General features: G+C 42.7%; 1 protein-coding gene across 1 annotated transcript in view; it reads right to left on the minus strand.

Annotated features, from left to right (window-relative positions):
* LOC111974376 (kinase suppressor of Ras 2-like) overlaps positions 1–17,436 on the minus strand; it is a 95,444-nt gene that overhangs the window by 21,401 nt on the left and 56,607 nt on the right. Inside the window, 4 exon segments of the mRNA XM_070446839.1 lie at positions 2,592–2,688; positions 11,131–11,326; positions 13,100–13,271; positions 13,549–13,606. Of these exon segments, the coding sequence (XP_070302940.1) occupies positions 2,592–2,688; positions 11,131–11,326; positions 13,100–13,271; positions 13,549–13,606 (523 nt within the window).

Here is a 17,436-nt window from a genome sequence, read left to right on the forward strand (position 1 = left end):
GGTGTTAACATCACCAACAAACTAACATCGTCCAAGCACACCAAGACAGTCGTGAAAGAGGGCACGACAAAACCTATTCCCCCTCAGGAGACTGAAAAGATTTGGCATGGGTCCTCAGATCCTCTTGTGGAACCATTAGAGTCTAATGAGAGTCTAATGTTCCACAACTGCACCATCGAGTGCTGACTGGTTGCATCACTGCCTTGATGGCAACTGCTCGGGCATCCAAACGCAGGGCACTACAGAGGGTAGTGCGAAAGGCGCAGTACATCGCTGGCGCCAAGCTTCCTGCCATCCAGGACCTCTTTACCAGGCGGTGTCAGAAGAAGGCCTAAAAATGGTCAAAGACTCCAGCCACCCTAGTCATAGACTGTTTTCTCTGCTACCGCACGGCAAGCGGTACCGGAGCGCCAAGTCTAGGTCCAAGAGGCTTCTAAACAGCTTCTACCTCCAAGCCATAAGACTCCTGAACATCTAATCAAAGGCTACCCAGACAATTTGCATTGCACCCCCCCCCCCCCGTCTTTTACACCGCTGCTACTCTCTGTGTTATCATCTATGCATAGTCACTTTAATAACTCTACCTACATGTACATATTACCTCAACTAACCAGTGCCCCTGCACATTGACTCTGTATCGGTACACCCCTGTGTATAGTCTCGCTATTGTTATTTTACTGCTGGTCTTTAATTACTTGTTACTTTTATTTCTTATTCTTATTGGTATTTTTTTTAAACTGCATTGTTGGTTAGGGGCTTGTAAGTTAGCATTTCACTGTAAGGTTGTTGTCGGCGCATGTGGCTAATAACATTTGATTTGAAGTGCTATCACAACTTAAGCCTTCTACCTGCCTTCTTGATCCTATCACCTTCGTCAAAACAGCTTTTATTTGCATATCTGAAGAAGTGCAAGCTATTGCTAATCATTCCCTGTTTACAGGCACTGCACTAAAAACGGTTATGGTGAAACACATTCTGAAGAAAAGTAATCTAGATTCTTCAGCTCTTAGCAATTTTCAGCCAACCTCCATCCTACCATTCTTAAGCAAAATTCTGGAGAAATTGGTTTTCAAACAACCAAATTATTTTGTATTTGTATTTTAGAAAAATTCCAATCCTGTTTTTGGGCCCACCACAGCATAGACAGCCTTAGTTAAAGTGGTAAATTATCTTAGAGCCAACACAGATGCCAAACAGCTCTATGCATTCGACACTGTTGACCATGATGTCCTTCTGGACATGCTGGAGAGGTGGGTTGGTCTCTTCGGTACAGTTCTTAATTGGTTTAGGACCTATTTAACCGGTCGAGAGTTTTGTCACCATTAGTGAACACTCAGAGAAAATACATATCACATGCGGCGTTCCACAAGGTTCAATTTTGGGTCCTGTACTGTTCAGTTTATACTGTATATGTTACCCCTTGGAAGCATTATCAGAAAGCACAGCATTGATTTTCACTGTTACGCAGACGATACACAACTTTACATTTGTGTTACCAGAGGATTTGAGCTCCTCTGATAAATTATTAGACTGTATTAGTGATTTAAATACTTGGATGGCTCCCAACTTCCTCCAGCTAAATCAAGACAATACCGAGGTACTTATTGTTGGAGCCAAAGCACAGAGAGAGAATCTGGCCGCACATTTGAATTCACAGGAAATAAAGACAAAACAAAAGGTGTTATTTTAGAATCTGAAATCAATTGCGAATTACACATTAGGAATGTGACCAAAATAGCTTTTTACCACCTGAGGAACATTACCAAGATGCGGCCATTTCTCTCTCAGGCTGATACAGAGAGACTCATCCATGTTTTTATTACAAGCAGGCTTGACTACCGTAATGCTCTCCTGTCTGATCTACCCAAGAAAGCCATTGGTCAACTGCAAAACATACAGAATGCTGCAGCACGTGCACTGACCAAGACCAGACGGAGAGCACACTGCCTGTGAGTTTTAGAATTCATTTTAAACTTCAATTGTTTTTTAAATCCATCCACGATTGTGACCCCAATACATGCCAGACATGCTTTTAAATTATGTACTCAGTAGGTCCCTCAGGTCCTCTGGCACTGGCCTTTTAACTATCCCAAAGCCTAGGACCAAGAGGCATGGAGAGGTAGCCTTTAGTTACTATGCCCCGAGCCTCTGGAATAGCCTGCCGGAGAACCTGAGGAGGGCCGAAACTGTGGACATTTTTCAAAGAGATCTCAAAACACACATTTTTAGCTTTGCTTTTCCTTAGGGTGCTTTTTAGTCGTTCAGTTTTATTGTTATTTTTTTGTTTTTTATCCTCTTATGTTTCTTGTGTAGTAAATATTTCAGTTTTATTTTTCCTGTGAAGCACATTGTCTTTGTGCTGTATAAACAAAGCTTGATTTGACTTGATCGTCTCAAGGCTTAAAAATCCTTCTTTAACCTGTCTCCTCCCCTTCATCTATACTGATTAAAGGGGATTGAACAAGTGACATCAATAAGGGATCATAGCTTTCACCTGGAATCCCCTGGTCTGTCTATGTCGTGGAAAGAGCAGATGTTCTAAATGTTTTTTTTACACTCAGTGTATATATTGCATGTTTCATTTTTCTGACCTTAACCATCTCCTGGGCGATCTGTCTGGTCTTGTTGACATCCAGGATGACTTTGGCATCCCTCACCACCGAATATAGAGTCCTTCCCTTACACAAGCTGAGAGAGAGATAGACATTACACCTTAACAACACATCATACTATACATTAGAATAGAGTAGAGTAGAATAACATATTCATCTTCACAGCAAGAGATGCATTGCTTCATGAAATCATATGCTATGTTTTTTTACCAGGGGGGCATTGTTAATTAAATTAAATTAATTAAATATGCAACAATGATGATGGTATCACTTCTAGCGTAGGGAAAACCCATCCTGTCATGCCAACCCCTACTGGTGATATATCCTCTAATCACATTACATTATATCGCCAATTGACCACAAACGGAGCATTTGGCTTTGTAGTGGAGGAATAGCTGGTGTGACATCTATCCCCAAGGCCCCGTGTTCGGGCTCAGAGGGAAGGCGATGGATGAGAGTAGAAAACAACTAAAGCCAGGGGCTGCCTGCCATCTTTCTATCCACTACTGGTGAATCATAGAATGGTTCCACGAAAGCAATGTCCTCTGATAATTTTGACTACTCAACTGAACAGTATGTCATTATCATCTAATCCTAACAAGCGTAGGCCATATTTTATACCAGACCATTTTGCTGTCATGTTGATGGCCCTTGTGAAAGTATAGAGCTACACTGTCATTCAAATGTGGAAGGATTCCTTGATTCTTGTCAAGGTTGGGCATGAGAGGTCAGGGGGGAGGTGGATAGGGAGGGGAAGAGGGGGAGGAGATATCAATGGAAGTTTCATCCCAGAGTGCAGAATTACACCCTCTCACATCTTCTCACCCCAATAGCGTCTCTCCCCTCCTAACCCTCACACCCCAAAGCCTTCCCCCTCACCCTCCTCACCTCATCCTCCCATCCCCCTCACCCCTTCCATTCACCTCCTTACCCCCTCCTCTTACCCCTGAGCCTTTCCCCTCACCCCGACTGTGACGGCTCGACACAGATAGGTGACATCCAGATGACCTGAGGGCCAGCTGATACCGGAGCTTCATGCATATTCATTCATACCAAGTCGTAAGGTGACAGGAGCCATTTTTAGCATCTCTCTGGGCCCTCTGTGGTTCCAGATGACGAGGCAGGGGCCTTATGTCGCCTGATGATGCACCATCACCGTCAACAACTTCAGGTATCGTTAAAGATCCAGGGATCTCATCAATTACTGCCATACCTCATTGAAGAGTGGGTGTGTCGTACGGGTGTAAGTGCGTGCATGCATGTGTGTGTACTGAAGGTTTTGAAAACAGCCAGGGATGGCACTCTTTTCTTATCAAAAGCAAATAAAGTCACCAAAACAATCAGAGGGCCTAACTTTGAAAGCTGAGTAATTATTCTGTATGGATAGAAACCTACGGTGACAAGAAAATATTATTCCACGCTGCGGACGCTCCTGCAAATCAGTCCACACACAGCCACTCATGAAGAATCAAACACAAACAATCAATATTTATATTTTCCCAATCACTGATGAAACCTGCATCCCCACCTGGTATGAGCCAATTTCTACCTCATTTAGGTTACATTTTTTATGTTTGTCCTGATGCTTTCTGGGGTAATGGGCATGAATAGAATAATTAAGACTCCTGTTCCGCTAGCTATAATAAGAGCAAGCTCGGCTAGCTATGACTAATAAATACAAGTATTCCTCTGACATTGTCATTTACTTTGATTTCATGCACTCACTCATTTCTAGCACTCAGGACTTCAGAGAACGATAGATCGATCATTTGTATCCACATTTCTAGGCAAGCAGTCAAAACTTTATGAGCCATGTTTGGCCTACGCTCGGTCTTATACTTTAGACAACATGACATGGTATCTGTATGATATTGAATCTTTATTCCAGTTCCCATTATTAGCCATTCAATGTCCTTTTTTAAATTCATGATGACATGTATTTAAGAGGAACAGAGCACATAAATGAATTATTCAGTTTGCACATGTAAACCCACAGCAGAGATCCTCCATAGCCACATATAATAGGGGTAGTCCATATATGATGTGTAATCCCAAACATGTTACTCTCCTGGAATCATTTGCAAATTAACAATTGTGAAGAACATGCTATAATTTCCATTTTGGTGAATGAAGTACAGCACAGAGCAACAGTCTAACCCCACATCTGCCGGGGATGACTGTGTTTTTGTACAAGGCAAAGCATACACTTTGACTTTGAGTGCTCTTAACTATTGTTTGCGAGTGTTGGTGGTTCGCTGATGAGTAAACTTCCCTGAAAGCTCCTCAAGATAATGCCTATATGATTTAGCTAAAGAGCTAATGCGGTTTCAAGTCATGCAAATCCAGCAGATCATCCCAGTCAGTAGCACGCTTGGGCCAGTGAAAAAAAGACAGTAATAATGCTGAACTTTTTTTTCTTCTAAAAGAAACTGTTCTTTAGTTATGTTGATTATTTAATCACGCGCGCTGCACACATATAACCGAAATATAATCTGTTGGGCAGAGAGATCGCGTAGCTCTTAAACATCTGGTTAATGCATGGAGCAGTTTAACGAAGGCCGACAGTGGTAGGAAAGGGGTTATGATATCTACTAGTAAATGCTAAGGCAAGAATGGGTATGTAAACTAGGTATTTAAAAAGTTCAGTCTTGGTTGAATATTTGCGATGCGCAATTCAGTCATCATCGAATAGCCAACCTTGAAAATCAGACATTTCCTCGAGGCTATTTGGTACTTGAAAAGTCATTGACGTTTTAGTAGCCGATTTAGAAGCTCTACTGCTCCAATATCATAGCTGCGGGAAGTAGTTTGGGGGTGGGGGTGCAGTGATTTTGCTGATTTTTTGGGGGGGGCTGCACAGAAGGAGTCTATATCGGTCCGCTAATACAGGACTAGTAAAGGCCCAATGTACTACTTTTGAGATAAAAAAAAAACGAAATGTATTTGAGTGTTTACCAGCATTTGTAACTTGAGTCAGATAATTATCTGTACAAAACAGTTAATTGCGGATTATCAAAATACTGGCTCAATTGGTAGCGCATAACACGTGCAATGCCAGGGTTGTGGGTTTGATTTTCACGGGGGTCCAGTACAAACAAAAATATGAAAATGTTTGCACTCACTACTGTAAGTAGCCAGTCACTCTAGATAAGAGCATCTACTAAAATGTTGCTTGATATATTTTTTCGAGTTTAAAAAAAATATTTTGCAATTGCAACTTATTTGTATGTGACAACTGAAATGTTCTATTCATTCCTTTTCCATTTTTATCGACACTCTTGTCCAGAGCAACTTACAGTAGTGAGTGCACACATTCTCCCCATGGGAATCAAACCCACAACCCTAGCATTGCAACCGCCATTCTCTACCAACTGAGCCACATCATCACAAACCACTTGATCTCTCAATGTACTCAATTACTGTATTGTGCATTGTTTTTCTTCATTGGAAAGTCTACAGGTTAAAACCTAGATTGCCAGGAAAGAAAGGGACAGGGCAAGAACTAATAAAATTCCAACTATTGAATCCTGCAAGATGCTGTTCTTAATTATAAACTGGGTGGTTCGAGCCCTGCATGCTGATTAGCTGACAGCTGTGGTATATCAGACTGTATACCATGTGTATGACAAAACATTTATTGTTACTGCTCTAACCAGTTTACAGTGCAATTGGAAAGTATTCAGACCCCTTGACTTTTTGCACATTTTGTTACGTTACAGCCTCATTTTAAAATTGATTAAATAGTTTTTTCCCCCTCATCAACATTCACACAATAACCCGCAATGACAAAGCGAAAACATAATTTTTAGAAATGTTTGTTAATTTATTTAAAATAAAAACAAAAATACCTTATTGACATAAGTATTTAGACCCTTTGCTATGAGACTCGAAAGTGAGCTCAGGTGCATCCTGTTTCCATTGATCATCCTTGTCAAACGCTCCCTAAAACACTTCAGCGAGCAGGCCTTTCTAATCGACCTGGCCCGGGTATCCTGGAAGGATATTGACCTCATCCCGGCAGTAGAGGATGCCTGGTTGCTCTTTAAAAGTGCTTTCCTCACCATCTTAAATAAGCATGCCCCATTCAAAAAATGTAGAACTAAGAACAGATATAGCCCTTGGTTTATCCCAGACTTGACTGCCAATGACCAGCACAAAAACATCCTGTGGCGTACTGCATTAGCGTCAAATAGCCCCCGCGATATGCAACTTTTCAGGGAAGTCAGGAACCAATATACACAGTCAGTCAGCTAAGTATAGCTTTTCAAACAGAAATTGCATCCTTTTGCCCTAATTCCAAAATTTTTGACACTGTAAAGTCCATGGAGAATAAGAGCACCTCCTCCAGCTGCCCACTGCATTGAGGCTAGGAAACACTGTCACCACAGATAAATCTACGATAATCAATCATTTCAAAAAGCATTTTCTACGGCTGGCCTGCTTTCCACCTGGCTATCCCTACCCTGGCCAACAGCTCCGCACCACCTGCAGAAACTTGCCCAAGCCCCCCGCTTCTCCTTCACCCAAATCCAGACAGATGATGTTCTCAAGAGCTGCAAAATCTGGATCCCTACAAAGCAGCTGGGCTAGACAATCTGGACCCTCTCTTTCTAAAATATCCGCCAAAATTGTTGCAACCCCTATTAGTAGCCTCTTCAATCTCTCTTTCGTATCGTCTGAGATCCGAAAGATTGGAAAGCTGCCGCGGTCATCCCCTCTTCAAAGGGGGAGACACTCTAGACCCAAACTGTTACAGACCTACATCCATCCTGCCCTGCCTTTCTAAAATCTTCGAAAGCCAAGTTAACAAACAGATCACCAACCATATCGAATCCCACCGTACCTTCTCCACATGCATCTGGTTTCCGAGCTGGTCATGGTGCACCTCAGCCACGCTCAAGGTCCTAAACTATATCATAACCGCCATCGATACAAGACAATACTGTGCAACCGTCTTCATCGACCTGCCAAGGCTTTTGACTCTGCCAATCACCGCATCTTACGCAGACTCAACAGCCTTGGTCTCAAATGACTGCCTCGCCTGGTTCACCAACTACTGCTCAGATAGAGTTCAGTGTGTCAAATCAGAGGCCTGTTCCGGACCTTTGGCAGTCTCTATGGGGGTGCCACAGGGTTCAATTCTCGGGCCGACTCTTTTCTTTGTATATATCAATGATGTCGCTTTGCTGCTAGTGATTCTCTGATCCACCTTTACGCAGACGACACCATTCTTATACATCTGGCCCTTCTTTGACACTGTGTTACCTTCTTATGGCTGGGCAGTATTGAGTAGCTGGATGAATAAGGTGCCAGAGTAAACTGCCTGCTACTCAAGCCCAGAAGCTAAGACATGCATATTATTAGTAGATTTGGAAAGAAAACACTCTGCAGTTTCTAAACTGTTGAATGATGTCTGTGAGTATAACAGAACTCATATGTCAGGCAAAAAATCTGAGAAGAAATCCAACCAGAAGTGGAAATCTGAGGTGTAGTTTGCCTATCCAATTACAGTGTCTATGGGTCATATTGCACTTCCTAAGGCTTCCACTAGATGTCAACAGTCTTTAAACCTTGTTTGAGCTTCTATATGAAGGATGAGGAATGAGAGCTGTTTCAACCAGGGTCTGGCAGAGTGCCATGAGCTCACTCAGCGCTCCCCCGTGAGAGTAGCTGCGTTCCTTTCTGTTTCTAAATACAAAGAATCTCCGTTCAAACATTATTGACGATTATTTAAAAACATCCTAAAGATCGTTTGACATGTTTCATGAACTGCAATGGAACTTTTTGACTTTGTCTGGCCCTCGCGTCATGAATTTGGATTTTTGTCATACATTATGGACTTTATCGAACAAAACAAACATTTATTGTGGAAGTGGAATACTGGGAGTGCATTCTGATGAAGATCATCAAAGTGAATATTTATAATGCATTTCTGACTTCTGTTGACTCCACAACATGACGGGTACCCGTATGGCTTGTTTTTGTGTCTGAGCGCCGTACTCAGATTATTGCATGGTGTGCTTTTTCCGTTTTTTTTTTTTTTTTTTAATCTGACACAGCAGTTGCATAAGGAGAAGTTTATCTAAAGTTCCATGTAACACGTGTATCTTTTAGCAATGTTTATTATGAGTATTTCTGTAAATTGATGTGGCTCTCTGCAAAATCACCGGATGTTTTGAGGCAAAACATTACTGAACATAACGCACCAATGTAAACTGAGATTTTTTATTAAATATAACTTTATCAAACAAAACATCATATATTGTGTAACATGAAGTCCTATGAGTGTCATCTGATGAAGATCATCAAAGGTTAGTATTGAATTTATCTCTATTTCTGCTTTTTGTGACTCCTCTCTTTGGCTGGAAAAATGGCTGTGTTTTTCTGTGACTAGGTACTGACCAAACAATCAGATGGTGTGCTTTCGTCGTAAAGCCTTTTTGAAATCGGACACTGTGGTGGGATTAACAACAAGTTTATCTTTAAAATGTTCTAAAATACTTGTATGTTTGAGGAATTTTAATTATGAGATTTCTGTTGTTTGAATTTGGCGCCCTGCACTTTCACTGGATGTTGTCAAGTCGATCCCGTTAACGGGATCTCAGCCGTAAGAAGTTTGAAGGGTCTCTTTTCCAAGCTTAAAATGATAAACTTTCAACATTGGCCAGATGCAAGTCCCTTCAGTCCAGTAAAATAAAAAAGCAAATTATTTCAATTCATGTTCAGCAGTACCTCACAAGTGCTACACCAACTGATCTGTATTGTTGTCAAAGCTTTGAGTTTTGAAATATAATATGGTCTGAGAATAACAATATTGGCAGGCCAGGCACACAGGCAACATGCTGTGATAATGTATTAGGAGTGTGTTTCTGTTTGTTCTTGTCTAGACACTACTCCTATGTTATATCATTCCATGTTAACTCTTATATTAAACTTACCACTTGCTTCTCGACTTCTCGTTACATAGTAAGCGTATGTATTGTCTTTTTTCTACAGAGCTCAACTATTTTACAATAGCTTCACAACTCTATGAGGTGAACACAAGGGGGTCAGTGGCAGGAGAGGTGAATTTAAGTAGGGGGCTACTTTGACAGGAAAAGGGTTGGGCTCCTTCCCTATACTGCAAGACCAGCTGCTGGTAATAAACACAAAATATGTAAATGTATTGCCACTCCTAAGCTGTCAAGTATGTTTATTCATCTGACCCAATGCCCCTCCTGTACTTGAAGAGCACGCAACGACCTGCTTACTCATCCTGCGCTTGGGCACCGTTTGTCACGTTTAGTGCAATTAATGTATCGTTTAGTGTTGTGTTGTGGCTTTGTCATGCATCCCCCCATTTGTTTTGTTTGTTTGCCCCTCCAAGATGTACATGCTAAAATCGCCACTGGTGTCACCGGAGAAAAGGAAGGAGAGAGCAGGGACCACGAGAGGCGGACCCTCTACTGCTCTCTCCCTCCCTCTGCTGAGACTAATGGCGTGTTCAAAACAACTGGGAACTTTGAAAATTTTGCCGCTTCGCTGCGTTCAAGACAACTGGGAACTCTGAGGGGGAAAAACGAGATCAGACTGGGAATAGCTTTGAGCGGTCATCCAATTCGGAACTCCAAGTCGGAAAATCTGGCATCTTTCTGGAGTTCCGACCTGAAGATCACTGACGTCATGATTTGACCTGTTTTTCCCCCCAGAGTTCCCAGTTGTCTTGAAAGCACCATGACATCAGATGCAGGTACCTTCAGTCCAGTAAAATAAAAAAGCTAATATTTCAATTCATGCTCCACAGTGCCTCACAAGTGCTACACCAACTTATCTATTTGTTATCAAAGCTTTGAGTTTTGAAATATAATATGGTCTGAGTGAAACAATATGGCAGGCCAGGCATATGACAATATGCTGTGATAATGTATTAGGCCTATTGCCCCAAGTTAATGTTACATTTTTTAAGTCCTTTTAAATAAATTAAACCGGGCAGTAGATCTTGGCTTGCTTTTTGACTGCGAAAGTGATCTGACCACTTCTCTAAATACTCAAATCATGTTAAGTAAAAAAAAACATACAAGATAAAAATGGCTGACACCATTCAAACCAATGAGGTTTGGAACTTTTCCTACAGAGCTAAAATGTAGCTAAATTTTACAATAGCTTTGCAGGCATTTTGATGTTAACGTTCCAGAGAAATGTTGCGATAGTATTCCACTTCACAACTCTATGAGGTGAACACAAGTATCAGGGCAGAGGGCAGGAGAGGTGCATTTAAGGAGGGGGCTACTTTGACAGGAAAAGGGTTGGGCTCCTTCCTATAACTGGCAAGAACCAAGCTGCGGTAATAAACACAAAATATGTTAATTATTGTATTGCCACTCCTAAGCTGTCAAGTATGTTTATTACAGGGTTGTCTGACCCAATGCCTCTCCTGTACTTGAAGAGCGCAGGCAACAACATGCTTGCTGATTAAGTCTTCAGTTGACTGTAATCCATGTTGGAACAGAGCTCAGGAATTACAAACATCATCACTCACCTGGTGATGATGGCCAGGTGTGGAGGGCTCATGCAGGCACCCATGAAGAGGACCACATTCTCATGCCGAGTGTTTCGGTAGGCCATCACCTCCCTCTTGAAGGCCTTGAGCTGGTCCTCATTGTCACGCTCGATGTCGATGAGGCGGATGGCCACCTCGCCATGCCAGCGCCCGTGGAACACTTGGCCGAAGCGACCTGAAGAGGGCAGAAGGTACTGTAACTTAGAGGTTAGAGAGGTGTGGTGGTTAATTTCTTTACTATCAAATGAGGAGAGACAAACGTATCACACAAGTCAGAGTTATACTTAAACTAAATCTTTCATAGTGAGAGATTTGCAATAGAAATAGCTTGTCGACGATTCAGTGTCTCTGATTCGTTGAAAAGCGGTGAGACAAAAGTACAGTCTTTTATAGCCAAGATCCACCCCCTAGTCGACATAACAAACCACAGATGTTTTGAACGGGTCACAAGGTCAGACTTTTTAAATGAGAAAGGAGTATCCTGTAGCCAGATAGCATTCGCTATAAATTATTGTTCAGTTTGGTCCCTAAGACGAGGTTCCAATCTCGTCCCTGGTACTTCAGAACACAAAAACACCAACTCATCCAATGGCATAAATCAATTGTCAACTCCAGATACTCCCATCTCAAGTAAAACRCCTTCTTGACCCCACTCCTGGACAAGCTCACTGAGGGGAGTGAGCCTCTAGGTCATACACTAACCCAGGATAAGTGCAACATCAGAGATGACATACAATGGTTCCAGACACTACCACACACATCCCCCAATTCTAAGGGAGGGAGTGACTGGCGCACAGACATTGTGGAGATTAAGTTCCCCATTAATCACGCCATCCCTTCACATGGTTTAAGAACAGGTAGACACATTCACATATGAAGACAATGTTCCCTCCTGTCCTCTTCCCTTTCTGATATTCTGCATAGCACCAGGGACATGTGGAAGACAAGCCTGACCTCTCCCCTCTCTGGGCCCCAGGTGACTGAGCCCCAGCTGAGGGAAGAAGTGCAACTGCCAACACCAGAGTCCGAAGGGATACATTCTAATAACAAGTATATCACATAAGCATATTATGCAGATAAGACATCTTTATTATCTATGTTACACAACTAATTCTGATTCTTCCGCCACAGAGGTTTCAAGCCTGACACTAAAAAGTGGGGTCTGAATTGGTAACTGGAGGGCTGCCGTTTTCAGGGGGGTGAAGCAATTAGGTGGACCAATTTCCACTGTAAGAGTTGGACTAATACAATTTTATTGTATGGTATTGTATCTTATTGACATTATTTCAATTAATGTATTTATTGCTTATTTGTTGGATAAAACAAGTTGACTGCAAAATCCCTTTCATTTGAACCATTCATCATTCCAGGCAATACTATAGCTACAATGTCAATTGTACCTCTTCCCTGTTAATTGGTTCTGTATCCTGATAGGCTAGCTCATTGAGTGGCTGTTTGAACACAGGTGTGGTCCCTGTGACCTAATTATTGAAGGAAACGCTTTTAACAGCAGGTGTGTCATTGTTTAAGAGATCCTTGTGTGTGTAAGGTGAGCCACAGTTTTAGCCATCAGTTACTTGTTTACTTGGTTTATCCTGCCGTTTACAATAAATTAAGCATTTTTGCACATTTTATTTCTGTTGGTTTTTAATGCCTTTTAAGTGGTAGAGCATAGGCCAGCTCTCTCACAGTATTGTATGAATAATAATAATAATAATACATTACATTTCTATAGCGCTTTTCATAGAATCCCTAAGTGCTTCAAGAACAAAAAAGAAGCAAGCAATATATCATGACAGGTCAACCAATAGAGGCCACGTCTTTGAAAGCTGCATCCTCCGAAGATGGAAAGGGTCAGATCATGGCTTGAGCGGAGAGAGCTGGTCAGATGATGGTAATGGAGTCTGCTGATCTTGTCAGAGGCTGTTCATTTAAGTCTGTCTATTACCTTTCCCGATGAGCTCCCCTATCTCTAGCTGTTCGAAGGGGATGTCCCACTCCTGGAGAAAGATGGAGGTCTGGCTGGCTTTACGGGGGAAGTTACGGGCCGACAGCAGAGACAGGTTCATCTCCTCAAACTCATCCTCCGAGTACTCCGCCTCGTCGTTGCCCTCCTCGTTCTGCTCAGGAGAGGAAGAGTGAAACTAATTTCCATCCAGGTCAACAATAAGTGTTTTATAATAATTATTGAATGTGCTATACCTCTACTGTACAATTATATTCAAATAAAATCCAATTAGATTCAATTGAAACGGTGAAAATGGACAGCCTTGTTGTGGGGTTGCAGAGGATTACCATCTGGATGCGTCAGCATGCCAAACTATAACAGACATGACAAAGGCTACACAGATCATATTCAGAAAGAAATCATACAACGCCATCAGATGGGGGACTCACGTCTGATGTCGGTTCAACTTCAATCTGTAGTAAAGGGTTTAAAGGGTTCACCTCGATTCTGAAAACAAGAGCGTGGCATGCAGACGGGAATTATGAGCACTTTACATCCCACACGTTAGCATTATACATATATGCACTGAACCGTGTTGAATCATGCATCATGGAATTGATTAAACACCATACACTTAGTGAGCCATCCCTTTCGTCCATTTAGTTGCAGTTAACCTTTCCTAACCTCTCTGTATCATCATTACAGATTCACACAGTATCTGTGTGAGGAGAGACACTGATTGGCAGCTCAGTGTCGTGACGATATGTGTATGAAATTATATGTGGTCCCTGTGGCGCGTGGGGCCCCTGGTAGGGCCTCTGTCTCCTAATGAGAGGATCCAGCCYGGGCCAGAGAGAGGCCCTCATTAAACCAGGGAAGAGGCCATTAAGGCAGGGGAATCAGCCAGCTGCCACTATGTGCTGGCTAGGCGAGGGAGCGCGTGGAGCTGCACACAGAGAAGACTGGCTTTAATTAAATCATGAGAATGTGTGTTTCATAACCAAGATAATGTATTCATATTTGTCAGAAGGCAGAGAAGGAGAGGGGAAAGACAGAGAGGGAGAGATCAGTGGGGGTGAGAGAGAGAGAAAGAGAGAGTGTGTGTGCCCGAGTGAGAGATAGGGAGGAAAAAAAGGGAGCAATAGCGAGAGAGACAGAGCGACTGTTGCTGGCTGCACCTTAAACTAATTTCCCCTGTCATATTGACACTGAAACAACACCTGTGTCAGTCAAAAACAAGTCATTCAAACAGCCACCTATTTCTATCAGCTTAAAAACCACCAGCAATTGACTATAAAAATTGTCTATGAAAGCTAGAGTTACTGAACGCTACCTTTTAGTTTTGTGATTGATTGAGATTATAATGTAATTAGCTGAAGACTCCAAAGACGCCAATTGAGTAGGGGGATGAGATATCCATGGGAGCGATACTAAAAAGGAATGACCATTTCAATAAGCATAAAAATCCACCAACAATTGACTATGAAAATCGTCTATGAAAGCTAGTTTAGGTTTATTTGAACATCTTGGTACATATGCAGTTACTGAAAGCTAAAGTTAATGAGTGCTACTTTTGGTTTAGTTTTGTGATCGATTGAGATTATAATCTAATTAGATGAGTAGTCCAAAGACATCTCCATCACTCCTTGTCTCCTCCTTCTGCTTGTTTTCCACAGCCGTGGTTTTCAAAAAACCAAGCGGAATCCAGTTGGCATCGTAACTGTAGCGTGAAGTGAAGGCCATGCTAACATTAGCCCCAGAGTGTTTGTCTAGCCCTTCATCTCTCATTGAAATTGTCACCAAAACATCTTTGCTCAAATAATTCAAAGTCCCTATCCTCTTTAACCAATGAAGGGACAGAGATAGACAGACAAGATGTGATATGAGGGTTATCTGAAACAGTCTGTTTTTTGCCCACACGATCATGCGGACATTACTCTGCGACCGCATCGCTTGACAACATTTCTCAGCACATCATTAAAAAAGAACATTTAGGTCATTTTCTGACATACTTCACTGGCAAAAGGATTCGGGGGAAGAATCAGAGGTATTTGTCAACAGTCTAACTCCAAAATGGCACCGGAGAACAAGGCTGACGTTTTACGTATTCCTAACCAATTGTGTTTGCGTTGTTTGTAACTTATTTTTTTATATTATTTTGTACATAATGTTGCTGCTACCGTCTCTTATTACCGAAAATAACTTCTGGGCATCAGAACTGCGATTACTCACCACAGACTGGCAGAATCCTTTTTTTCCTTTAACGAGCCCGACATTAATGATATACTGCTTTCCCGGGAACAGGCCCAGATCCCCGTCATTTGCATGAAGAGAAGGCCAAGAAAAAGGTGCCAGAGGGCGGGCTGCCTTCTGAGAATTCGTAGGCGATCGAATAAACCCCCACTTCCTTCCATTCTGCTAGCAAGCATGCAATCTTTAGAAAATAAAATCGATGACCTACGCGGAAGATTAAACTACCAACGGGACATTCAAAACTGTAATATCTTATGCTTCACGGAGTCATGGCTGAACGATGACATTATCAACATGCGGCTGGTTATACGCTGTATCGGCAGGACAGAACAGCGGCATCTGGTAAGACAAGGGGTGGCGGACTATGTGTCACGAATCCCGCTTCCTGAGTCTGTTTTTGCCTGTGTTCTGTCCTGGAGTGTTTTTCCGGTGTCCTGGAACGCACCCTGTCTGGTTGCCGAGCGACGTAGCTAGTTGGGAGTTCTCTGATTACCCGCACCTGTATCCCATCAGCTATCTGCACACCTGGTCCTGATCATCACCCCTCCACTTCATAAGCTCTGACCTGACATCCATTCCCTGCCGGATCGTTAGCCATGAACAGTATGTTGTGCCAGCTTATCAGCCTCCAGTTTGTTAGAGTTTGTTTTGTTGTTTTGTACGTCTTGCTTGCCTTGAACTTACCTCCGTTTGTTCTGTCTACAGTCATTCATCCGGAACACTCACCCCATCCCTGCCTGGTCGTCGGTGGCTTCTGTTACTCCCTTGGATGTGCCTATTCACTCCCATCAACTCACCTCCGCTGCCCGCTCCGCCACCTGGATCTTTCTACCTCTACGTTTAAACTTGTAAATAAATACTCACCTTCGTCCTACTCTCCTTGTCCTGGTCTGCTTCTGGGTTCTACTTTAGAAAACCGTGACACTATGTATTTTTGTAAATAACAGCTGGTGCACGATATCTCAGGAAGTCTCAAGGTTTTGCTCGCATGAGGTAGAGTATCTCATGATAAGCTGTAGACCACACTATCTACCTAGAGAGTTTTCATCTGTATTTTTCGTAGCTGTCTACATACCACCACAAACTGATGCTGGCACTAAGACCGCACTGAATGAGCTGAATGAACCAGAGGGGGGGAAAATATGGACCACCTTTACTCCACACACAGAGACGCATACAAAGCTCTCCCATGCCTTCCATTTGGCAAATCTGACCATAATTCTATCCTCCTCATTTCTGTTTTCAAGCAAAAATTAAAGCAGGAAGCACCAGTGACTATCAATAAAAAAAGTGGTCAGATGAAGCAGATGCTAAGCTACAGGACTGTTTTGCTAGCACAGACTAGAATATGTCCGGGATTCCTCCGATGTCATTGAGGAGTACACCACATCAGTCATTGGCTTCATCAATAAGTGCATCGATGACGTCGTCCCCACAGTGGCCGTATGTACAAACCCTAACCAGAAGCCATGGATTACAGGCAACACCCGCACTGAGCTAAAGGCTAAAGCTGCCGCTTTCAAGGAGTGGGATTCTAACCTGGAAGCTTATAAGAAATTCCGCTATACCCTCCGACAAACAGGCAAAGCATCAATACAGGACTAAGATCAAATCGTACTACACCGGCTCTGACGCTCGTCGGAAGTGGCAGGGCTTGCAAACCATTACAGACTACAAAGGGAAGCGCAGCCGAGAGCTACCCAGTGACACGAGCCTACCAGACGAGGTAAACTACTTCTATGCTCGCTTCGAGGAAAATAACACTGAAACATGCATGAGAGCACCAGCTGTTCCCGGAAGACTGTATGATCACGCTTTCCGCAGCCGATGTGAGTAAGTCCTTTAAACAGGTCAACATTCACAAGGCAGCAGGGCCAGACGGATTACCAGGATGTGTACTGCGAGCATGCGCTGACCAACTGGCAAGTGTCTTCACTGACATTTTCAACCTCTCCCTGTCCGAGTCTGTAATACCAACATGTTTTAAGCAGACCACCATAGTCCCTGTGCCCAAGAACACGTAGCACTCACGTCTGTAGTCATGAAGTGCTTTGAAAGGCTGGTCATGGCTCACATCAACGCCA

The sequence above is a fragment of the Salvelinus sp. IW2-2015 genome, linkage group LG15 (genome assembly GCF_002910315.2).
Source record: "Salvelinus sp. IW2-2015 linkage group LG15, ASM291031v2, whole genome shotgun sequence".
NCBI classification, from domain to species: Eukaryota; Metazoa; Chordata; class Actinopteri; order Salmoniformes; family Salmonidae; genus Salvelinus; species Salvelinus sp. IW2-2015.